At 46.6% G+C, this 24,413-nt stretch overlaps 1 protein-coding gene across 5 annotated transcripts in view; it reads right to left on the reverse strand.

Moving 5' to 3' along the window:
- Window positions 1-6,548: 6,548 nt before the first annotated feature.
- Window positions 6,549-24,413, reverse strand: part of UBA7 (ubiquitin like modifier activating enzyme 7) — a 47,056-nt gene continuing 29,191 nt past the window's right edge. For 3 of the 5 annotated variants that reach the window (XM_080993465.1, XM_080993464.1, XM_080993468.1), the window contains 7 exons: window positions 24,045-24,234; window positions 23,545-23,654; window positions 19,721-19,807; window positions 19,340-19,534; window positions 10,168-10,269; window positions 9,486-9,586; window positions 6,549-7,790 (listed from right to left, as the gene is read on the reverse strand). In XM_080993465.1, coding sequence (XP_080849591.1) covers window positions 7,634-7,790; window positions 9,486-9,586; window positions 10,168-10,269; window positions 19,340-19,534; window positions 19,721-19,807; window positions 23,545-23,654; window positions 24,045-24,234 — 942 coding nt within the window. In that variant the 3' untranslated portion in view covers window positions 6,549-7,633. Of the gene's footprint in view, window positions 7,791-9,485; window positions 9,587-10,167; window positions 10,270-17,011; window positions 18,621-19,339; window positions 19,535-19,720; window positions 19,808-23,544; window positions 23,655-24,044; window positions 24,235-24,413 lie in introns of those variants that run through there. The other 2 variants (XM_080993466.1, XM_080993467.1) reach the window with 2 other exon arrangements.

Below are 24,413 nucleotides of genomic sequence, written 5' to 3' on the forward strand. Positions count from 1 at the left end.
ATTTCATCAGTGTCCTTAATTTGCATGACTCTGCGTGCAATTGGTTTGATGGAGTTAGGAATTGTTTAACAGAGATTTGAGTAGTCAAACTAAAGCTACTGAAGTTAAGTGGTCCTGTCCCCTGACAAAGGAACACCCAGCAATGAAATATTGTTGATAGCTGCCCAAAGGCTTTTAAGTCTCATCTCTGCAATCATGAGGTCTAGAAAGATAACATTTAAAACAGATAACAATGCAAGCCTGTGCATGCCTACTCAGAAGTAAGTGTATTTAGCGAGGGAAGCCAACGTGGTGTGCTCCAGGATGCTGCCGGACTCCCAGCTCCCATCATCCCTGGCCATGCTGGTTGGGAGCAAATGTCATCTGGGCATTGGGCAAAGAAACACTTTATTTTGTGTTTTCTGAAGTTCACCATTGGATGGCCCTGATTTCTAGTATTATGATTTGAGAGGGGGACTATTCCCTTTCTCCACACCATGCATCTTTTTCACACACACACCCCTTGCTCACATAAAGAAACCACCCACCTAAATGTTGTGGGCAACTTTTCCTTGTAGGGGAGTTTCTGCACCGCCTCGATCATTTGGGTTGCCTCTTCCTGAACCTTCTTTCTTCACAATATCCTTTTTGAGTTGAGGCAGCCAGAACCTAGTGTTCCAAGTGTGGTTGCCCCACAGAGCCTTATGATGGTAGCAATTTTGTGTTTCAGACTCTTAATTGACTAAATCCAAATATATTTGTGCACATGTACCTATCCATGTACCTTTGAATTATGGTGCTGGAGGAGACTCTTGAGAGTCCCATGGACTGCAAGAAGATCAAACATGTCCATTCTTAAGGAGATCAGCCCTGAGTGCTCACTGGAAGGACAGATCCTGAAGCTGAGACTCCAATATTTTGGCTACCTCATGAGAAGAGAAGACTCCCTGGAAAGTACCCTGATGTTGGGAAAGATGGAGGGCACAAGGAGAAGGGGACGACAGAGGACGAGATGGTTGGACAGTGTTCTCGAAGCTACCAACATGAGTTTGACCAAACTGCGGGAGGCAGTGGAAGACAGAGGTGCCTGGCGTGCTCTGGTCCATGGGGTCACGAAGAGTCGGACACCACTAAACGACTAAACAACAACAACAGCCTATCCAGAGAGGTGTTCTTTTTTTAATTGCTTCTTTGCTCTCTTTGGCCATTTGGATGGGCGTCATGAAATAAGAACGAATGTGAACGTGTAGGCCACAGGAACAGGGCCGGAAACTGTGGGAGGACACATCACAAAAGAAACCCAACAAGCCTTAGCATGTACGCTCAGGGTACAGAAATAGAACTGCATTGTTCTCCTAGTATGATACATCCCTGGTGATAAGAAAAGCTCATGCTTTTGAGACTCCACTTGTCTGTAGACCCCCAGTATCTGGTTGCTGACTGCAGCCTCTTCTCTTTGAACAGCACCTATTTTTCACCAACATGCGACTGAGGGATAAGTGGTAAACCCCCTTCTTTGTCAGTAGCATTGTCCCTCTTAGCACACTTATGTGAATGAGCCCTAAAACAATCTGTTTATGAGCCATCACCCTGCTCATTTTGCTCGGGAAGTTGCATCACAAGCCAGCGAGAGCTCCAAAAACAAACCTTTTTCTAGTCATTACACGCCTCTCCCTTGAATCAGTAGATCTAAAGGATTACAAGAAAACACCATCTAGTCTGACCTTCAGCGCAACACAAGCCAAGGGGATTTTTCTTCTGTTATTTACAATAGCCAAATGCAGGCTATTGGGTGCAATATATCACTATTTCCTCCCCCTTCATAGAAGCTATTGGGCTTTATAGCCAGGATCTGACCCCTGCACCCATGGAAAAATCAACCTCACACCTTTGTTAGGCTTTTCCCTCAATTGTTAATCACCTACCCTGTTAAAAATAGCACCTTTTCAAAATAGCATACTTGATCAGATTTATTTCCCAGCTCTTCTCTTCTGCCTTTATCTTTTGCATATTTGCACAGATTGCAGATGCTTCACGTCTCTCACTTTTAGGGGGGACTTCCAGGAGCCATCCCTTACTACTGCCTTCCCCAACCTGGTGCCCACTATGATGGGACTATGATAGTGCTGGCTAGGGTGGAGCGGAACTACATTCCAGAACATCTGAAGAGTACCAGCCTAGGGAAATCTGCCTTACTGCAGTTCCTCAGATGTCTTCCTTACATTGTGAACAGTGGAAACATACAGCCAGCTGAACAATACCCAAGGGTGAGAAAATACAGTGTGTTTCTCCAGTGTGGTGTCCAGTTAATACTACTGACGACTGCATTTTCCCTTTTCATGTGAATATGAGCTTAGCGTTCAAAAGCTATTTACTGTGGCATATTTTTGTACTTCTGCATGCTTACACACACACACACACACACACACACACACACACACAGCAGACAATGTTACAGAAGAGTGGTTTCTGAGGTCTGAACTCAGAATGGAAAGTAAAAGGGAAATGTGATCTTCAACCATGTTTATACATACAGTATGTATGTATACATTAAGCTGGGTCAGGATGTTGTTTCATCTGACCTGATGTTTCTCATGCTGGTCGGCAGTGGTTTTCTCAGAGGGGAGTCTTTTCCAGTGTGTGAGGCTTAGATTGCAAGAGCTACTCAGCGGCGAACACTTATTCACACAGCAGCACATTTTATTTTATTTTTATTTTAAAATCTGTATACCTCGCTTCTTCTGTAGATCTCAGGGCATGTAGTTAAACTAGGGAATTCATTACTATGAGATGCAGTGATGCCCCAAAATTTATGGAAGCCTGTTGCCAAATATGTGATTTTTATTTCAAACTTTCCCATTAATAAATAATTTAAGCTGCTTTAAAGAATGGCAGAAGGATATTTCTAGATTTTTATGGCAGGGGAAGAAACCAAGAATTAAATATAAGATATTGATTGACACTAGGGAAAGAGGAAGCTTCTCAATGCCAGATTTGCGTTTATATTATGAAGCGGCTTGTTTATGCTGGTTAAAAGATTGGATAAAGTTGGAGAATACTCAACTGCTAGACTTGGAGGGGTAGTGTTAAATTTGGTTGACATGCATGTTTGGTAGGGTAAAACTAGAATACATAAGAATTTTATGAATCATGTGATTAGGAAAAATATTTATCAAGTCTGGGGGAAAAATAAGAATCTGCTAGAAATGAAAACACTTTTATGGCTTTCATCCATTGAAGCAATTGCACTGAAAAATTGAATATGGAAAAAGGATGGGCAACATACAGAGAACTAGTGGACTTTACAGACACAAGTGTAAGCCTGAAGAAGATGGAAGAAGTTGGTAACTGGGTGACAGACTAGTTGCAATACCATCAATTGAATGAAATATTTAAAGTTGATAAACAATGTGGTTTTTATAGAAGAGATGTCAGAATTTGAGAAAGAGAAAGAGAAAGCTGCTAGATAATAATGAGAAGTAAATTTCTAAAATGTATAAGTTACTATTAGAATGGGAGAGAAAGCACAAAATGGTGAAAACGCAATGATCAATTGGGCTAAAGATGTGGGCCACAATTTAAATTTAGATTTGTGGGGAAAGCTGTGGAAAACAGGATTAAAATTCACAGCCTGCTATGCTCTTAAGGAAAATTATTGGAAAATGATTTACAGATGGTACCTGACACCAAATAAATTAGAGAAAATGTATGTCAGAATCAGGTAAATGTTGGAACTGTAAAGCTATGGATAGAACCTTATATCATATGTGGTGGTCCTGTAGAGTAGTTAGAATATTGGGAAATAATATACCGTATTTATTCAAATTTAATGCTCACCTTTTTTTGGCCAAATTATGTTGCAAAAATTAAGGTGTGCATTAGATTTGATGGCACATTTACATTCACCACCAAATACTTTTTTGGTTTCAAGGTTCTGAAAATTGAAGTGCACATTAGATTTGATGACACATCAGACTCGAGTAAATACAGTATAATGAATTGAAAAAAATATTTTGGAAGCCCTTCCCAAAGAGGCCAGAGGCCTTCCTGGTGAAATAATGAGGTCTGAGGTACCAAGTAAACAAATAAATTTATTTATGTATGCCACTACAGCAGCAAGAATCCTATATGCACAAAGATGGAGAGAGGAGAAAGTCCCTACAAAGGAGGAGTGGCAGATGAAATTAATGGAATAGGCAGAATTAGCAAGCTTAACCAGCAAAATTTGAGGACACAAAGAGAAAAGTTTTGTAGACTACCTAAAAACATTGTAAAAATGTTAGAACTTGAGTCAGTTTGGAGTAAGCTCAGCAGTTATAGTTTATAATGAGAAGAATCTGAATGTTTAAATAGTTAGAAAAAATAGATTATGCAGCAGGAATGGGAAACTTTAGGGAGTCATGGAAGGATGGATGAGAAGTCGATGGAACAGAACGATGTAATGTATCTGTTTCTCTTCTTCCTTCTTTCACTTTTTTCTTCTTCAGTTCTGTATTTTGTACTCTTATAAATTCATAAATATATATATATTTTAATTAATGGAAGCCAAGACTATTATCATTGGCTACTAGTCATAACAGTTATGTTATACTACATCCAGTATTGGAAATAGTGATTTATCAGTGGCAGAACAGGGGGCCACTTACTTCTGCGTCATTCAAAATGCTGATTTGATCACCTTGAACCATTGATGTACATGCCTGAGAACAGTAGCAACACAATGGTGCTGATAGGCCTGGATTCAAATGAAGATGTCCCTAGTTCAAATCTGGGTTGCTTCCTCCCCCAGAAATGTTGTAGCTCAGTGGCAGTGTCTCCTTTGCATCAGAAGGTCTCAGCTTCAATCCCCATCATCTCCAAACTCATTCCATGTCTGAAATCCTGGAGAGCCACTTCCAGTCAGCATAGGCAGTGCTTAGCTACATAGAAATCAATGGACTGACTCAGTATAAGGCAGCTTCCTATGCATCATGGTAGCTGTAGACACCTTTTGGATCTGAGTCACTCACTGTGATCAAGAGAACAGGGAAATTTTGCAGAGGGAGTGGGCAAGGGAGCAGATCCTGATTTTCAAGGGAAGTTCCTGGAGAGCATTTTGTAATGTGTCTTCTTGCAATGTCCAATCTGCAGGAGAGCTCGGAAAAGAAGATGGAAGAGCAGGAGGATACGCTGTCCTGTCTCGGCTACAAAAACAGCTTCTGTAGGTGTAGGGTCACTGTTAAAATCAAAGGAGCTTCATTTCCCCAGCAAGCCTGACTCATTACACTAATGTGTTGCTCAAGGTTTACTGTAAACAGGAGATGCAATCCATCTGAGGGCACGCTGCCATAATGATCCCAACTTAACATAAACACCAGGGAGCTATTTCACCGAAATTTGATGTGAAAAGAACAAGGCCGCCTCCAGTTGCTCAGTTACCCTTATCTGATGCTATCAGTAGTGCTGCTGGAGGAAATATATGTGTGAGACCCTCCCCCTTCTGCTCCTTAAAATCAAACCAAAAGCGTGGAATAGTCAAACACGTTAAGAACAGCTGCACAGTCTTATAAGAATTTATAAAGAGTGATTCTCAGCACCAGCAGTGGCAAACCTAAATGCAAATTCTGTGTAGCACTTAGACTCCCATCTGCGTTATATGTTTAAAGCAGAATCCTACCACTTTAAACAGATGTGGCTGCCCCCCCAAAAAATTCTGGGGAATGCAGTTTGTTAAAGATCATGAGAATCAGTAGGAAACCCTTCTTTCCCTTACAAAACTAAGACTTGTGGAGCAGTTTAATAGTTGACTCTTTTTCCAGGGAACTCTAGGAAGCAGCATATGCTCTGTTGCTGAGCTGTGCCCCTCTCCCTACATAGTTCCTAGCTCCATGCAGAGAAAACGAAATTATCCCATTCCCCTGCAGTTCTATGGACTCTGCAGCTGCTCTGTCAGAACAAAGCAGGCTAATGCCCATAACAGGAGTGGGGAACCTTTTTCCGCCTGGGGGCCATCTTCCATCACAGGCAACGTTCCAAGGGCCACATGCCAGTAACGGGTGGGGCCAGATGGAAAAAGTGGGTGGAGCAACAGATGTAACTCATACTTTTGTGGCTATATTCCAGCCACACAAAAACCAGAGGGTTCTTTCTACCAACACGCAAACACACTTCTCCCTGTCTTTCGAGCCAGAAGGCACTGAAGGAGGGTGCAGAGCAGAGATTATGAGAGATGTATCCCAGGTCTACAGAGTTATTTGATGGCTATACAAGGAACCACATTTGGCTCACCCCCACTACCTGTGTTACAACTTCATTGCAGCTACACCTTTAATAGTTGTACTGGGAAGAAAATGCTTAGACTTCAGGAGTCTTTCAAAAGGAGAAACCTATAGGTTGCACTTATTGAGAGTGAGCTCATTCCTATTTAGTCCTCTGCTATGCTCAGACCCCAAGAGCAAGAAAAGGCCCGCAGGCAGACACAGGTTAGTCCCTGGAGAAGATGCTTCTTCACCTTCTTCATCAGGCAAGGAGCGTGTCTCGGCTTTAAACAGAATTTGGGTTAATCACAGTCAGTGTATACACATTACTCATTCCATATATTACCCACATTTATTAAATTAATCTGCATCCTACCCTTCCTCGCAAAGGAGCCCAGGGTGCCAGACAACAAATGGCAAGACAACAAGAACATTTGAAAAAACAATTGCAACATAGAAACAGACTGGGAAAGCTTGCAGTTTAAAACCCTTGCTGGAAGGTCTTCAGTAGGCAGCAAAACAACAACAGAGGCTGCCTCTGCCTAACATCCAAGGGGAGCGAATTCCAAAGAGCAGGTGCCACCACTCTAAAGACCCAATTCCAGGGGTGCCAACTTGAATAAAATATTTTGGGGGGGTCAGGTAGGCCCCATCCTGCATAATCAATTAAATGATGTGGTACACGAACATCATTTGAATGGCAAAGCCCATTATCTTTGGGGAGGGGCTCGGCTCCCTCAAATATTTTATTGGGGGGAGGGCAGAGAGACCTTGGCCTCTAGGAGTTGGCTCCTATGCCCAATTCATACATTGTGAACCTCCAGATAAGAAGGCAGTTACAGGAAGTCTTCGCCTGCACAGCGCAGTGATCAGCTGAGTATATAAGGGATGAGACTAGCCAGGGGTCAGCAAACTTTTTCAGCAGGGGGCCGGCCCACTGTTCCTCAGACCTGGTGTGGGGCTGGACTATATTTTGAAGGGGGGAAAAGAACCAATTCCTATGCCCCACAAATAACCCAGAGATGCATTTTAAATAAAAGGACACATTCTACTCATGTAAAAACATGCTGATTTCTGGACCATCCGCGGGCCAGATTTAGAAGGCGATTGGGCTGGATCCGGCCCCCAGGCCTTAGTTTGCCTACAATCTTGCAGGTATCCTGGTCCCAAGTTGCATAGGGCTATACACACCAAGGCCAGAACCTTGAACTTAGTCTGGAAACTAGCTGGCAGGCAGAGCAATTCTCTGAACAGCAGGGTAATGTGTTGGTGGTATCCTGCTCCAGTGAGCAGCCAAACAGCTGCATTTTGCATCAGCGGCAGCTTCCAGACCATCCTCAAGGGCAGCCCCACATCCAGCAGATTGCAGTTATCCAGTCCAAAGGTTTCCATTGTATTACACATATACACAGTTCCCTTTACTCCTCATTGGTTGGATCCCTCGGTCGGAGCCAGACATGAACAGGTGGTAAGACGCTATCATCCTTTTCATCTTCACAGACTACGTCCAACACCAAGAGCCGGCACTCCTTGGATAGAGCCTCTTTGGTGGCACAGCGAACCAGTTCCGTCAGTCTGAGAAAGTGAAAGCGAAGGGTGAATAGGAGGGCAGATGCAAGAGGGCAGGTAACAGGCAATCTCCTGTCACTTACAGTACTGATGTTTGCCACACATCCTTCACCAGGTATGCTCAGGTCCTGAAACAACTGCAGAACCACACCCAAACTATCGTCTCAAATCCAGCAGCTGCAACCATAAGCAGGAACGGCCTAGCTAACATTTCCCAGGGACTGCTACTCACAAGACCTTTGCGGGTGGGGAGGGGACATATATATATATATATATATATATATATATATATATATATATACACACACACACCAAAGAAGAAAATGCCTTAAGGACGTTAGAAGAGATCCCTACCAGATCAGACTGAAGCCTGATCTGTTCCAGCATCCTGTTTCGCTTGGTAGTTGAGCTGAGACCTCTGGGGACCCCATAATAAGCAGGACATGAAGGCAAGAGCCTGCTGTGTAGCACCCAGAAACTGGCACACCCAGCTTGCCAGTGCTCAATGCTGCCTCCCTGCCACATTGGCCTTGTTCTTTTCCCCTCTCTGAATACAGCCGGAATGGTGTTTCAGAAGCGGGAGCTAAAATCAACGCAGCTTCTCGAAGGAGGGATGCTAGCACTTCTTTGCCATCTCCCCAGCACTGCACCCACCCGTACCAGAAAACCAAGCACACTTTTGCTCTCTGCTTAAGAAATGGCAGAGGCAGCCAAAGTGAAACTATCCGTCCTGAGCGAGTCTGCAGCCCAGTTTGTTTTGGGGTGGGAATGGGGGGTTGGAGAAGGCGGGAGAGTGAGTGGGCAGAGAGCAGGACAGCCTGCCAAGGTGTCTGGAAAGATCATAGAGTAAGGGACTCATGCTGCCTCTGGATATATGTGGATGGCAGAGGCCCAGGAGAGCCTGCATCTGGGGGGTGGGAAGAGCTTGGTCTGCCCCAGGAAGCAGCGGAGGAGGCACTGACAGCAGGATGTTTACCCAGCGTGGAAGGGACAGGACGCAGAGGCTTTGCAGCTGCTGCAGATACAGTAAGCCAGGCTGTTCTGGCAGGGGGCCTGTAGTGGGGGCAGCTGTGGCCTAGCTATCCCACACTCCTGAGGGTCCCTCTGCCCTCTTCCAGGTCAGTGGCTTCCCAGACCCTAGAAAACGGGCAAGCAGGGAGGAAAACAGGGCAAATGCCACTTCCAACCCCACGGCAGGCAGGAGGAAATGTGGAAGGGCTCACTGAGAGTCTGACTGCTTCCGGGGTGGTGTTAACGTTGCAAAAATGATATTCAGGTATTGCAAATGGGTCACTGATAAGAGTTGTGTTTTGTTTTTTTAAATAAACCCATGTATTGGATTTTCCTGACAAAAGGGTACACCTGGATTTAGGGGCAGAGGGAAGGAATACAGGCTGGCATTTTGATGTTGAAGGTGTTGTGTGGACTCTGTAAAAAACAAACCCTGCATGCATCAGAAACAGCTATTGGAAGGTTCTCTCTGCCTAAGCCATGCCTTGAGAATACCCGGGGAACTGGCCCCCCTCAGGCTTCATGAGAATCAGGAGCAGAAGGTGGAAACAGGAGGTTTCCCCCAGGCATGCGGTTGGCCACTGTGAGAACAGGATGTTGGATGAGGTGGGTCATGGGCTTAATCCAGCAGTCAGGCTCTTCTTTTGTTCCTTTGTGACCCCCAAGCTCTGTTCCTTTGGATTCTCCTACCTGCTGGATAGCTTCTGCTCTTTTGCCTTTTCTTCGCAGAAGCCAGCGTACAGAAGAGCTTTTCCATATAGTAGCATCTCCAGCACCAAGGAATGCTCCATCTGTGAAAGTGAGCAGGAGTCAGCACCACACAGAGACAATCAGAACTCTCAACTGAAAGAGCTCCAGGAGCACCAGGTTAAGTACAAGTTGTGAGAGGGTGGCGTTCAACTAGTTATTCTCAAAATAGATCCACTGAAATTAACGAACATGGTTAAGTTAGGTCCATTAATTTCAAAAGGATGACATGGGAGCGCAGTCTTGGGAACCAGCAGAGGATGGGGTGGGACAATCAGGGCAACCAGAAAAAAGAGCAAAGTAGGAGCAGGGAGCAAACTGAATTGGATTATGGCAATGGGGTCTTTGGGACAGAACAGGGACATCTCATTGATAATGGAGTGAATGAGGGTACCTGGTAAGGGATACCTTTGTGTTTGTTAATACTGGAAGGAGCAACATGCCCATTCAAAGTGCTGTGCCCACTGGCCTCTCATGGACCTCAGGATGCCACAGAGGAGAACTGCTGCAACCCCGGCATGCATGGTAATGAGGAGGGTCAGTGGCATGGGCCATCCCAGCATATGCTGCCTGGGTTCCTGATGGAACCTGCCTATGAAACGTTTTACTTGGTCATCCTCTTCACCTGGAGGTGTTTGCAGAGGTCTCTCAAGGTGATCTCCTTTCCCTGGGCATCGACACCTGGCACCTCAATTCTCTCCCAGCAGCTCCATGTTTTCTGGGGATACTGAGATGAAAGCAAAATCAGTGAAGAGTGTTGCGGCAAGACTAAGAATAAGACGAACATGCTTATTAGTGCATAAACTTTGGTGGACTGGAGTCCACTTCACCAGGTGCATGAGAATAGAGCAGATACCCAAAGAAGGTCAGTTCTAAAATTAAATGGATCACCCAACCCAGCAGGTACCATGTCCCAACACGCTTGCAGCATGAACCAGGCAATTTATGAAGGAGCCATTTCCTGCAGAGCCAAGTGGGTCAAGGCCTTAGATCTAGGGTTGCCATATTTCAAAAAGTAAAAACCTGGCCACAAAAGTTGTTGAGCTTCCAACTGCAGCATTCCGGGTATGTCCGGAAAATTCTGGACATATGGCGACCCTTTTAGATCACATATTTTAAAATGTCATGCAGCTAAAACCTTTGTGTGCTGGGCTTACATCCAAGCAGGTTTGCATAGGATTATAGCCTAAAGGCCCATATTGGTAACTACCAATGGCCACAGACTGTTAGTACAAAGTGATTTGAATGACTAGACTTGCTAGGATCTTTTTATTAAACGAAAACCTTAATACCCTTAACGTTGAAGACACAACTGCTAGATCACAAGCATGTCTAATTCAGGCTCCACAGTTCATTTACGATTCAAATATTAAAAAACAGAGCTGTTTGTAGCAAAGGAAACCTTTGCAGCAAAGGATTGTAGCAGCTCATTCTGTTCACCTTATCAGAAAGAAGGTTAAGAGGTGAACTGATTGTAGCGCACCTTCACAGAGGAGAAGTTTTTAAGTGCCAAAAGGGCGGCGCTTTAATCTAGCCAAGAGGAACATAAGAACCTCCAATAAAAATAAAAGATAAAACCAGACAAATTCTGATCTGACGCGGCATTTCAAACAGCAAAGGCAACTAACAATTGCAACGCCCAATGCCAAGGAAGTGGGTGGGTGGGTGGGTGGGGTCTCCAAAGCATGGAGAGCACTGGATCTGGATACTGGAAACCCAGATTCAAATCAGCCATAGAGATTCAAATTAACCCACCTCATATGGCTATTGTGAGGCTTAAACATCTTGGAGGAAGGACAGAGCAGAATTCTAAGAAGCAAAGCAGCACAACCCTCACAGGCTCCAAACAAAGACCAGCCCTCTCCTCAAAATATGTTTTAAGTGGAGTCCATCGCAACAGATGTGGCATATAATATGAAAGGGAAGGGATGTGGTTCAGTAGCACAACATCTGTTTTGTGCACAGAAGTTCCCATGTTCAAGATCTCAGAGAGCTGCTGCCTGTCAGTGTAGGCTGCCAGCGGCCAGCATGAGGCAGCTTCCCTATGAACCAAAGGAAGCCATTCCTCCTGGACTGCGTATAGGAAGTCAGATCTGGATGAAATGGTTCTTTCCTGTCGTGACGGCTCTGAATGCGCTAACTGTCAACAGGCCTAACGGAGGGGACTCTTTTAAGGCTGCCTTCTGTCCATTCATGATCTGTGGCTCTCTGTTGCACAAAGACACATTGAGATGGTGCCTTGCCTATGCACAATTGTCCTTTTCTTCAGAACAAGGCCCAGGATGTTGTGGAACCTCTTAGCCCCCTGCACTGTTGACCCTGCCTGCCTGTTTTGGCCCTGGGCAAGGAGAAGGAGAGAGAGAGGAGGAGGACAAGAAGCAGCCAGTCCTCTTCACAAGGAGCCCTTTGGGGCTAGTTAGCGGTTCATAGCAGGAAGTGCCCTGACCAGAGAGAACTTAGTGGGGTCAGACTGTCACACAAAGGGATACTGTCCTGGACTAACTCACTGGTCAGCAGGGGAGGAGAAAGGCTGGCCTGGACGCTAGCATTTGCCTGGGTCTCCAAAGCAAATCTGTCTTGTTGTCAAAAATGACAGAAAAATATATAGAGACACATGGACATATATACCACCCTAAATCTGGGGACAGAAGCAGCTGCCAGAGGTACCATCAGACCCCTGCCCAACACTCTCACAAGCCTATAAAAGTGAAACAACACTTCCCTCTGTTCCTGCGCACGACACTGTGCTCCCAATTGCCCTATACATTTAAAGCAGTGTCATAGAACTTTAAATAGCCATGGCTTCCCCAAGGGAATCCTGGGAACTGTGTTTTGTTACAGGCGCTGAGAGTTGTTAGGAGACCCGTGTTCTTCCTCGCAGAGCTACATTTCCCCAAGTTCCCCAGAAAGAGGGATTGTTTGTTAATCCGCTCTGGGAATTGTAGCTGTATGAGGGGGACAGGGCTCTCTTAACAACTCTCAGAACACTTAACAAACTTCAGCTCCCAGGATTCTTCGGGGAGGGGCATGACGGTTAAAAGTGGTATTATACTGCTTTAAATGAATAGTGCAAATGGGGCCCGTGCCCCAGAGCACTGCCTTCTGTTCCGCCTGCTTCTCAACAGGATGGAGACAGAGCTCCTCTGCCAGCCAGAGAAGGACAGGGCTACTGTTCTTTCATGCTAGCTTCAGGGCACAGGCCTCCACACCACTAGGTCTCATCAACTCCAGTCGCAGCAGCAAAGCCATAGATTGTAGGAGGGAACTTTTTCCCCCCACAGAGATACGCACCTGGGACTCTGTACCTGGGGAGGCTGTATAGCCATGTCCTCTTGCACTAGTCTCCACCCCATAGCATACTACTAACCCCTTTTCAGATTGCAGGTAGGTAGCCGTGTTGGTCTGCCGTAGTCAAAACAAAATTAAAAAATCCTTCCAGTAGCACCTTAGAGACCAAATAAGTTTGTTATTGGTATATTCCTTCCAGTAGCAACTTAGAGACCAACTAAGTTTGTTATTGGTTGGTCTCTAAGGTGCTACTGGAAGGAATCCCTTTTCAGATGTTCTGTCTACATGTAGACTGTGGAATGAATGGGGGAAGGGATTGTACTTTCTGCCCCCCCCCCCCAGGCCCAGCAGGCTGAGATTCCTGCATTGCAAGGGGTTGGACTAGAAGACCCTTGGTGTCCCTCCCATCTCTACAATTCTATGATTTCATATCTGAAGGGGGTTTCTGTATGTGTACAGCTGCATGTACACACGTTCTCGCATGGGAGCAAGAACCCTGATCAGATAGGGAAGACAAACAGCTGTTTGCAAGAAGCCCTTTCAGTTCTTCTGCTGAATACAAGCAGATTGATAGGTCTGGGCGGGCTAGCAAGGCCAGCATGGTCGATCCCAAACCCAGTCCATGCTTTCAGAGGGAAGGTCTGATCACAGCCACCCTTTGCTTGGGATCTGGGGTCTTGTCCTTTGATCTGTTGAGATGCTGTTTCTAGTCAACTCAGCTGGAGGGCCAAACATTCTCTCCCAGCTTATTTCAAATTTACACTGAGGTTTTGTAGATTTCATGGAAAGGAGGGGTGGATGCAGAACAATGGAAAACAGGAGCACCATACAGTACTCACTTATGCTTCCTGCAAGCCCTGGGAAGTGCTGCTGGTATTCTGAAGAACGGAAAGCAAATTACAAAAAGGAACAGAACAGAAGCAGGAAGGAGGAACTCATGTTTTCAGCTGGCTGGTGCAGCAAGATGGACAAAAGCTCAGCTGTAGTGTGGTAGCAGCTATGCATTGGTGCCCTGCAAGTTGCCCTTCCTATTGTTTTAGACACAAGTTGAAAACTTTTTATTTCAGCAAGACTATCCATACACATCATTCAGTTATGAATACTTCTTTTAAAAATGTTTTGCTGGTTGCAATCTGTGTTTTATTGATAATTATCTTATTATGTACACCTGCTTGGAGAGATTATTCCAAATGAGTGGCCATTTTTTCTGAAAGAATTAATAAGAGCGTGCATGCAAAACCCAAACCCCTGTAAACAAGAGAGGATATGCTTTAGTTTGAAACATGCAAAGTCTCGCTCCTGACCATACCTCTTTTTTTGGGAAGAACATGCTTGGGAGGTGGAAGGCTAGAGTTGGAAATGAAAGTTGCTCCCCGCAAAATAATCTTGGCCATTTGGGACCATATGGTCCATCCCATTTGCTCTTCTATGTTGTTGCCAACCCAGAGGGCAGATTCCCATCCTTCCAAAAGAACCATATGGCTGGGCTTGGCCTTTCACACTGACAGGGGACTCATTAGCACCTCTTGCTCAGCTCTTCACCTTCCAGCACCTTAATGCTGCTTCCACAGCAAAGCAGAACCGAAGACATGCCGGAAAGGACCAGCCTGCAGAGACTGGGGCAACAGGAGTCGGGTTCTGTTCTAAGCAATGTGTCCCCCAGCTGGCTGGATGTCCCGATGCAAAGGAAACCTCCCTTTGCCTGATTTTTTTCCTTTGCTCATGCCTGCCTTACAGTGCCCTGCAAACGTATTATTCTCACACCCACCCGCCCCAAAAAATAATTTTAAAAATCGGCTCAGGCACTAAGGAGCAAAGGTCCAATGAATCTTATTCTGGGGGGGGGGGGGGGTTAGGCGTGAATCCTTTGGCGCCAGGGTAAGAGCTCCCTTCCCCCAGTCGCCAGCCCTTGCTAAGTAATGACTCCCATATGCTGCTTAATCAGTTCCACACGTTCCTGGACCCGGCACCGCTCTCGATTCCCTTTTGCAAATCAGCTCCGTTCCTCATCTGGAGCTGCTCCCTTCCTCCTGATGCTGCGCTCTATTCACTCCATCGGCTCCCCTCCTCTCCTAGTTCCCACCCAGCTCCGAGGGGAAGCAATTTCAGATTCACTGCTTTCAGGAATGGATCCATGATTTCACTTCAAGGGGGGGGGGGCCGCAAGGGGGGCTAAACTCACTCCTGAAAGTGGAAGCAAACCGTCCTTTGCCCCAAGTGGTCCTACAACTGCAAACCCAACCACCACTGCTCTGGTTTCTTTTTCCTTCCCCCTTTTTCCGACGGCGGTTCTATCTATAGCACCACCAGAATGCCCTCCATTCCCAGAGGGCTGACATGGGCAAACTGGGCACGGTGCCACTTCGCTGCAGCCAGGCTTTTTCCTCTTAAAGACTTTAGAGGAGAGAGAGAGAGCTCACACACTGCACAGCTGCTCCAAGATTCAAAAACTCTCTCTCACACACACAAAAATCATTTCCCACCCCCGCGTCACAAGGGAAGCTTTGAAGTTCCTGCTTATATAGGGACCCTTCTGCGGAGCTGGGCTGTTAAGAAATCTGAGATGTCCTTTAAAAAAAATAATCACAGGACGTTTGGGGCCTGCGCGCGTGCTCAGCAAGCCCTCGGGCCGTGCAGCGTGATCTGAACTGGGAGCGATGGAGGGGGCGGGGGGGGGGGAGGAACAGAGGCGCCGAGAGCCGAAGCCGTGGAAATCAGTGGCGATAGAAGAGTCGGCCTCCCCCCCCCCGTCTTTCCTGCCCGCCCCTCCACCCCGCTCCGGTCCCACCAATCTGGTTCCAATCTGCGCTTCCTGTGTAGCAGGAAGCCCCAGCCTCGCACTCCATAAACTCAAGACAAAAAGGCTTCTATTCAAACAGACGCTCTTAATTTAGCTTCTTGCTCTCCCGCCCTCCTCACCGATTCCACAACCCCCCCTCCATCCAAGCTCTGGTTTCTCTCTCCAGAAAAGGGAGGGTGGGGAGGTTTTGCAAGGAAGCCAAGGCTGGCCCTAGCCCCAACAAATTGGGAGGAATGTGAAGTCTTGGGGCTGCCACAAAAAAGGGGGGAAAGCCCCCCGAAAGTCTACGTCTGTGTACGTGTGTGTTTGCATACATGTGTGCAGGCTCATGCATACACATGTACACACATATGCATCCACGTCTATACAATGAATGGCAGAATGCCTTGTGAAGAGGCAGCTAGCTAGAAGTCATCGTGTAGGACAGTTAATGGCACTGCTGGTAAGGCAACCCTATAGAATAAGCGAGGGCTGGCTTAGGGCATCGCCCAATGTACCATAATTCCAACTCTTAGCTAAGTAGGTCTGGGGAGTGGATGGGAGGCTGCCCAGGAATCTTACAAATGTAACCCTGAGCTCATTGGAGGAAGGGCAGGATACACAAGTAATAAACAAACATCTGCTTATGTCTTGCTATGTCCTTTCCTGGAAAAGGCTCACCACTGACAGTAGTAAAACAAGATACAGTGATCCAGTCAGCACAAAATAGCTCAGCACAAATGTATGGTCTATAGATGAGATTGTGACCTCTGCTTCTCATTTGATCCTGCTACTGCTAAACCACGACTTAGCGTACTGTCCAAACCAAGGCACATGTTTTGTCGAGCCCCAGATAAAGCACAACCTATAACCAAGGTTTGTCCTTGGCTTAACAAGCCATGGTTTGTCTGGAGGAGATAAACCATGAATCCAGGTTTAGATTAAACCCTAAGCTGCTCACATCAGCATAGCAGCAGCAGGACCAGAAGAGTAACAAAGCAGCTGCAATATCTAGGAGCCTACCCCATTTACACTAAGCCATGGTTTGGCTTAACATTACATGGAAACTGAAGCTAGTGAATTGCATCCAAAGATATGTAAGATGTTACAAACGTGAACAGATGAACATGAATTGCAATTCCTAATTGTCAGCATGTATGTCTGCTCTGTTTCCTTGGCTAGTCACCCTGTTGTCAGAAGATGCACCCCCCACCCCACCCCCTATATATATATATATATATATGAAATTTTATAAACCACTTAATAAAAAAATCTTAGTGATGCATATTTAAACAGTAAAATAATTATCAATAATATGGAGTTAAGATCAGAATTAAAAAAAAAAACATTAGGCATAACTTAATTATATGTCAAAATAGGCTCGCTGAAATAATTTTTTTTTAGCAAGAGTCTAAAAGTACAATGAAGGCGCCTGACTGAAGTTAAATGCTAAGGAGTTCCAAAACTTCACAGAAGCCGAACACATATTAAATGGCACTTGTAAAAGTGCATGTTCCGTTGATAGAAGCTGCCAAGTAGGTACATATGGGGCAAGGATGTCTCAATTAAATTGGTCTGAAGCTGTTAAGAGCTTTATATACTACCAGTAAAACCATGACCTTGGCTCAGTAGCAAATTGGCGGCAAGTGAAGATCTTTAGGAAGAGGTATAATACGTTGGCACTCCTGTCAGCAATTGTGTTGCAGCATTGACAACTGCACTTTATGGGCCAAGTACAGGGGAAGCCCCACAAAGAGTGCATTGAAGCAAGCCAGTCTTGAAGTTACCAGTGCCTAGACTACTGTGGCTCCGTTATCCACGTCTAGGAGCATCTGCAGCTGCCACTCCAGACTGCATGCTTACTCCTTCAGAGGAAGCGCAATCCCATCCCGGGAAACTCACCAATTTCTTGGAATGTGAACCAGGGTCTTGCCAGGATTCAAGATTTGTTTGTTTTCCCTTGTCCAGATCACCACTACATCTTTGACAGTAATGCCAAGCCTACCATTATTATTCACACACAACAACTTGTCTATCTGCTGAAGGTAGTACGGCTGGGTAAATTCTATCGCCTTATGCTGCTCTCAAGATGTCCACCAAGTATCTACTGCATGCCTGCAAGGCACAAGGGGAACAAATGTTCACTGCCTTGCATGAGGGCCCATTCTGGATTCCCTGGGCCTGCTGGCTATACCTCCAAGAAACACCTCTGAGTCAAAGTGGTTCAGAACACCCAGTGGATGCACAGATGCCTGTGCGGAAAGGTCAAGAACCAGCATCTGGGGCTGAGGCTAAAGGAAAGGGGTGTTGAGTTAGGCCAGGGCAAGAAGAGCCAGAGATCCAGCTTGGCACCAGCTGTGTGTGTCAGCTGCAGGTTAAAGACCATTTCCTGTGTCTGACAGCTCACAGGCAGCCCCGTCTGTGCCTCTCCTTCCACACTGCTGCTAGCCTGATACACACGCCAGGCACCGGCTTCTGAAACTAGATCTCCTTCGCCTTCTGCCTGCCAGAAGGGGCTCAGGAAAGGCAGGGTCAGCAGCTGAGTGGGAACAGCCGTCCTCCCCCACACATCGGCTCCTGGCAAGCTGCTCAGTACCCAGCACCCAGACAGGAGAGATGGAGTAGGAAGTCTCCCCCTCAACACAGTCTGGGAGTTGCTGACATCCCTACGGGGCAGCCATTCTAGCACCAGCTCCAGCTGACGAGGCTTGCGCAAGTTCTGACTGCGTGGCCCACTTCCAGGGATAAGGTATGGCTGGGCACTCTGGGAACGGAAGGCAGTCAGGCCTGAAAGCATCACAGCACCACCATCACCGTGGTGCTCAAGGGCTACAGTGGTTGTCCCACAGCTGCTGTAATGTCTTAAGGGGAACTTGGTCAGGAGAGGTTCGCAGGCTGGACATGCAAATCTTTCCATACCTGTTTGGGCAACACAGCAGCAGCGTAAGAACTAAAGGCATGAGGTGCTGTACATCTGTCTTGAAACGTCCAAAGCTGCTCTTAGGTGCACTCTGCAGCACAGGACAAGAGCAAGCCATTGCTGTTTCATTTAGATTTTTAAGAGCTGGAGCGGGAGGGAATTAAGGAGGTACCTGTCTGAATCAATGCCTGTGCCCACACAGAAATGCTCCTAGGTACAGAGCCTCTAATCCAGCTATATGGGATACTGCACTAGCCCTGGGGAAGGCAGATTCTTGTTCCTGAATGACTTACTCTCCACACTGCAGCACTCCATGTTCTCTCTTCTAGAGACTTGGGAACCTCCAAGTCTGTCCCTTGCCAGCCACGGCCCTCTTCCCATGGCACGTCCTTCACCAACCCTGCCTCACTCTCTCCTCAAGCAATCTTGCTTAGCTAGGATGTGTCCTTGAACTCCAATAATGCTTTTTACTTGCCTGGATGGAGGATAGAGAGGTGTGTGTAGACTGTACAAAGTGAAAATGTACATCTGTTGGTCCTCCTCCTTTTGCCTCTGGTTCCACCCACCTCTGGCATGTGGCCCCCAGGTGATTGTCCAGAACAGAACACGCCCCTTGAGTTGAAAAAGGTCCCCTGCCTCTGATCTACAACCTCAACAGAGTTAGCTCTGAGTGTAAAGAACAGCAGCCCATCTAAATTCGCATAGTGTCTCTTTCCTTCCTGCCCTCCCTGCCAGTCTGCTAGGAAAAGCAGGCCCTACTGAGCTTCTTTCTACCTTCAAAGCATGATGAGCCCAGAGCCCAGGCCTCACCTTGTATATTGGTTGAGACGACAGAGGCTGGAAGCGATTGAGCAGGGGCTCCGAGAGCTGCAGGAAGCTGTTGCGATAGGAGCTCAGGCGTCTGTGTCGCCACACCAGCTTGTAAAGCTCCAAGCACACCAGACCGGCTACAGCTGTTGTGGTTGTGGCAATGGCAGGCACAATCCTCCCCACGATCTTCATCGCCTGTGGAAATCAAACTGGGCCTTCAGCATGAAGACAGTGAATGGGAAAGGGCACCAGAGGTTACTGGAGGGAGGGATGCTGCTAGGCCAGAGACAGACACATGAATGTGTCCCGCCCCACTTTATTTCCTGAAGCTGGCAGGCAGCTGGGGAAAATGACTCCCAAAGTCCCGCCTCCTTTCCTCACCTGCAGCTTATCAGCCGGAGGGATGCCATAGTTCTCAGCTCGCAGATTGGCTGCTGTCATGACGAAGTTCAAGTGAATGTCGTTCCCCTGAGGCCAGAGAAGGGTGGCAAAGACAGAGGGGAAAAGAGAAGGGATCTTAGTGGAATGAGGATGAGAACAAAGGGAGTGCAAGGTCTACATAGGGTGGCAAGGAAACTTAACAGAGGTTACAGCCAGGGTTTGTCTGCATGGTGTGATTTTTTTTTAACGATAGAAGAGATGGGGTGGGGAATCTAGTTCTCCAATGTTGCTAGACCACAGCTCTCATTGTGACCTGGAATTGGAGTCCAACAAAGTCTGAAGAGCCAAAGGCCTAGAGTCTAGGAGGCAGAGCTTCAGTTCCCTGCAAAGCTCCTTGCATTTTCCCATGAATAGCAGGAGCAGAATAAAATGTGCTAATCACAAGCAATTATACACAAATTTGGACCATGTGCACAGGCACAGAGTCTGACTAAGTAATCATCTGAGTAGCCATGGTACAACATAAGCTTCCCCCAGTGTGTGAGGGAGACCACACTACAGGGCAGAGGCCATCCTTAGCAGACAGAAGGCCCTTGGCATCTGCTGCTAAAATCAGATTGCAGGTGAGATGCTAGAGAGCTTCTACCAGTTTTGGCAAGCAGCACTGGGTCAGCAAAACAAATAATCTGATGAGGCAGCTTCCTAGTCCTTACGTACTATGATTGGAGAAAGCCTTGTTTATAGAAATAATATGAAAGTGACAAAAACACACAGTTCCTGGCTGAAGGACTCCATTGCCTGGCTTGATAACCAACTGCCATTTTGTACTCAAGGAACAGACTCTTCTGATCCTTCTTGGTTCGTTTGTTCTGCACTCAGAAAAGAACACAGCCTGTAGGAGGGTGGGTCATGCGCTGCAAACCACAAACAGGGTTGGGTATAAGGCTGTGTACGCATTAGCACTTTAAAATATGTCTAGGTTGTCCTTCTTCTCACTTTGGATTGATGTTGGTTGTGGAGGAAACACATCAAAACACAGCATTTCATAAAAAATTACAAGATGCAGGATAGTTGCTTATGTTGTGTGTACACCGCTTCCCAAAAGAGTGGTGGGAGTGTGCTGGATGTGGAGTGCACAGAAGTGCGCACACAGCCTAAGAGAGTAGTAGGCTAGGTACTACACAGATTGCGGGAGGGATACTGACCCCAGGCTCATCCCAACCCATTCCTGGCACTCTGGCACCTCCAAAAGCTGGACACAAGAACTGCAGCTTACAGCAACTGTCAAATTCAGGGACATCTTTGGCTGTGCCAACACCCACCCTCCACCTCCGTTTACATCCAGTGTGCTCTCACCACTGGTTTGGGAAGTGCTGTACATACAACGTTCGCCACAATCTGTATCTATCCTGTCGTTTCTTATGAAATACTGCATTTTGATGCATTTTTGTCCAGACCAGTTTCTATCCAGAGAAAAAAGTACAACCTAGCTGCTTTTTAAACTGGTAAAGTGTACACAACCTTAGGAGTTTTAAATATCCACTCAAACTCTTCCCACCGGAATCAGTGGGACTTGGGTACTTAGTTCTACTGGACCAGTAAAGGCAGAAATGAAATTCATACATTCAAGAAACCTGTGGCAAGCAGTGCATATGTAAATCCTGAATCTCAATCTACACAAAATACAACTTTAAACTTCAGGCACAAACCTCCCCCACCCCTCAAAAACCCTTAAAAGGTCAAAGCAACAAAACATTCCATACAAACCAGAATTTTTTTTATTAGGGCTGTTTGACAGCAGCTTTCAACTTAACCTCCAATATATGGAAAATATTCTACCTTAACTGAAATCTGGGCCCCAATCCTGGCAGCTGATGATATATTGGGATATAATCCCCACAAACTCCCCACATTACATCTGCAGTTGTGCAGACAAATGCTCACTGTATGAAGAAACTTCTGTAACAGCAGCTGTGGAGGAGAAATGGGCCCGCTCCCAACTCTACCAAACACATTAACAACCCCCCCCCCCCAATTCAGCAACTAGTGTCATTTTAGCTGAATAAAACAGTCTCTCAGCTACAATACAGAACTAAAAGATAGGGGATGGCAGAACACATGCTTTGCCTACAGAAAGCAGCTCCTCATTCAGTGTCCAATAGGGGCTACAGAACAAGTGGTCTGGATTGTAACAAATTAGCCTGGTTCAGACGTAATGACAAACCATGATTTCCTGTGTCATTATTACTTAGGGTTGCCTTATTTCAAAAAGTGCAAATCCGCATACAAAGGTTGTTGAGCTCTTTTTGGCAAAATTGCAATAACATTGGTTATACAGGGCATTCACATTTTAAACATACAGTGGTACCTCGGGTGTCAGGGAACTGCCATCAGTGCCGGAGGGAGAGAGCAAAAGCCAGAGGGATTCCAGAGAGCGTCCAGGGATCGGGAGAAGCAGCCCATCTTCTGGGGAAGAGAATCAGCGTAGCACAAGTGGAGAAGGGGGGCAGATGGGGGAAGTGGCGAAGCGGTCCCATGACTCCTTGCCTGGGACCAGCAGGGAGAGTAGGGGTCCTCCGCTGCCCACGCCCTCCTTGCGCAGAAGGCTTTCGCGCAGAGAGAGTAGGAGGAGATTAGGCGTCAAAGAGCTTCTTTGCTGGAAGAAGTTTAAGAAACGCCCACTGACGGATTCTGCCAGCGATTGAGTCAGCCACGGGTATGTGGCTGTCTGGACAGAAAAGGTTCACTTAGGCAACCCAGCCAGGTGTTTGCACCCAGCCGGGGAGATAAGCACCGGCTTACGCACGAGCAACCCCTAGAACCATTACATCGGGTTAAGTGCTTAATTCGTTCCGGAGGTCCGTTCTTAACCTGAAACTGTTCTTAACCTGAAGCACCATTTTAGCTAATGGGGCCTCCTGCCGCTGTGCTGCCGGAGCACGATTTCTGTTCTTATCCTGAAACAAAGTTCTTAACCTAAGGTACTATTTCTGGGTTAGCAGAGTCTGTAACCTGAAGCGTATGTAACCTGAAGCGTATGTAACCCGAGGTACCACTGTAGTTTATTCCTTCAGAATACTTCTTAAAAGTATCTATCAGGGTTGTCGTATTTAAAAAAAAAATTAATTTTTTTTAAAAAAATAATTAAACAAAATCTGAACTTCCAACAACGGTTTCCATTCGTCTGGTTTTCCCCAGACTTTTCAGCAATTTCCGCCCAGACACTGCTCCCCACTGTGGTATTCTGGCTGTGTCATGGAAATTCCGGATGTATGGCAACCCTACTGTCTATTCATCATTGCTTCTTGTAGTAATCCATATACGTATCCTGCAAGGTAGGCCAGTATTCTGACTCTTATTTTACAGTTAGAAGGCTGACCCAGAGACCGTGGCTTGTTGAGTATCAGCGAGTTCATGCCAGAGATAAGATTCAGAACGAGGCATCCTGATTTGTAGCTCAGCCTCTAAGCCTCTATACTCAAACTTTTAGCACATGATGAAATCAGATAGTAATTTTTTATTTGGGCATCTGAACCCTGAACATAAAATATCTTGCCTGTGCCTGCCCTTTACAGATACTGGGGCACTGGGAAAATTTGTCTGTGAGTCATCTCAAGAAAGCACTGTTGATCTTAACCGAAATTAACCTGTTGAGGATTAAGAGGCATAAGCAGAGCTGCAGGAGGGGAAGTCATGGCTGGAACAGCAGAGTCACACACCACACCCTCTCTCCTCCAAGAAGGGTCATGCTCTTCCGCCTTTGGAAACCTGGAGCTCAGAGGGAAATGCAAAGAGAGGTGGAAACACGCAGGAACGTTTTTTACCTTCTCAAAGTGAATGGGCTCCATAGCATTAGACATGAGGGAATTTTGCTCTTCCAGCTCTTGCCTCAGTGCTGCCAGTTCCTTCCTCAGCTCTCCCACCTCCGTCTGATCTGAAAGACACAGTTAGGGGTAGTAGGCGGGGACACAGCCCAGCAGTGGCCTGAGATGTCAGCAATGCAGGGAGAAGCATGTTATCCACTTCTGGCTTGGGTCTACTCTGTGGGAAGCCCAAGTCTCATCTTACCCTTAGAGATCCCATTGCATTTCCTGACACTCCATTCACAGATGTGACATGGTTGGCAGACTGCTCTAAGGAAGGATGGGAAACCTGCAGCCCTCCAGATGTTGCTGTACTACAGTTCCAATCATCCTTGACCACACTGGCCAGGCTGGCTGGGGCTGATGGGAGTTGGAGTCCAACAACATCTGGAAGGCCACAGGTTCCCTGCTAGGGCCTGGTTGGAACGGTTGGGATACCTGCCCTTCAGCAAACTTCTTACCAACAGAGTCTTGTGGATTCTGCATTTCTTGGTCAGTGAGGGGGATACGCACTCCCTGAAGTGGCTGGAAAGGTGGCAGATGCGAGCCAAAGAGGACTTGGGAAGTGACAGAATCTTCCTCACTCACACACAGCTTGTGGGTACTGGCAAAGAGGTGACTGGCAGCCAAAATGAAGGTCTTGTGGGTGGTCTAGAAAAGCAAAGAAGGTGCATCAGAGACAGCAGCACCCTTCCACACTATGGACTGTTTCCTTCTCCTGACAACCAGTAACTTGCTCTACTGACTGCTCTTCCAGAAATGTAGACCCTTTCCAACCTCAGCTAAGCATCCTCTTCCCTCCTACACAGTCAAAACAGCATCCCAACTCA

This window comes from Podarcis pityusensis (assembly GCF_964106645.2).
Source record: "Podarcis pityusensis genome assembly, chromosome: 2".
NCBI classification, from domain to species: domain Eukaryota; kingdom Metazoa; phylum Chordata; class Lepidosauria; order Squamata; family Lacertidae; genus Podarcis; species Podarcis pityusensis.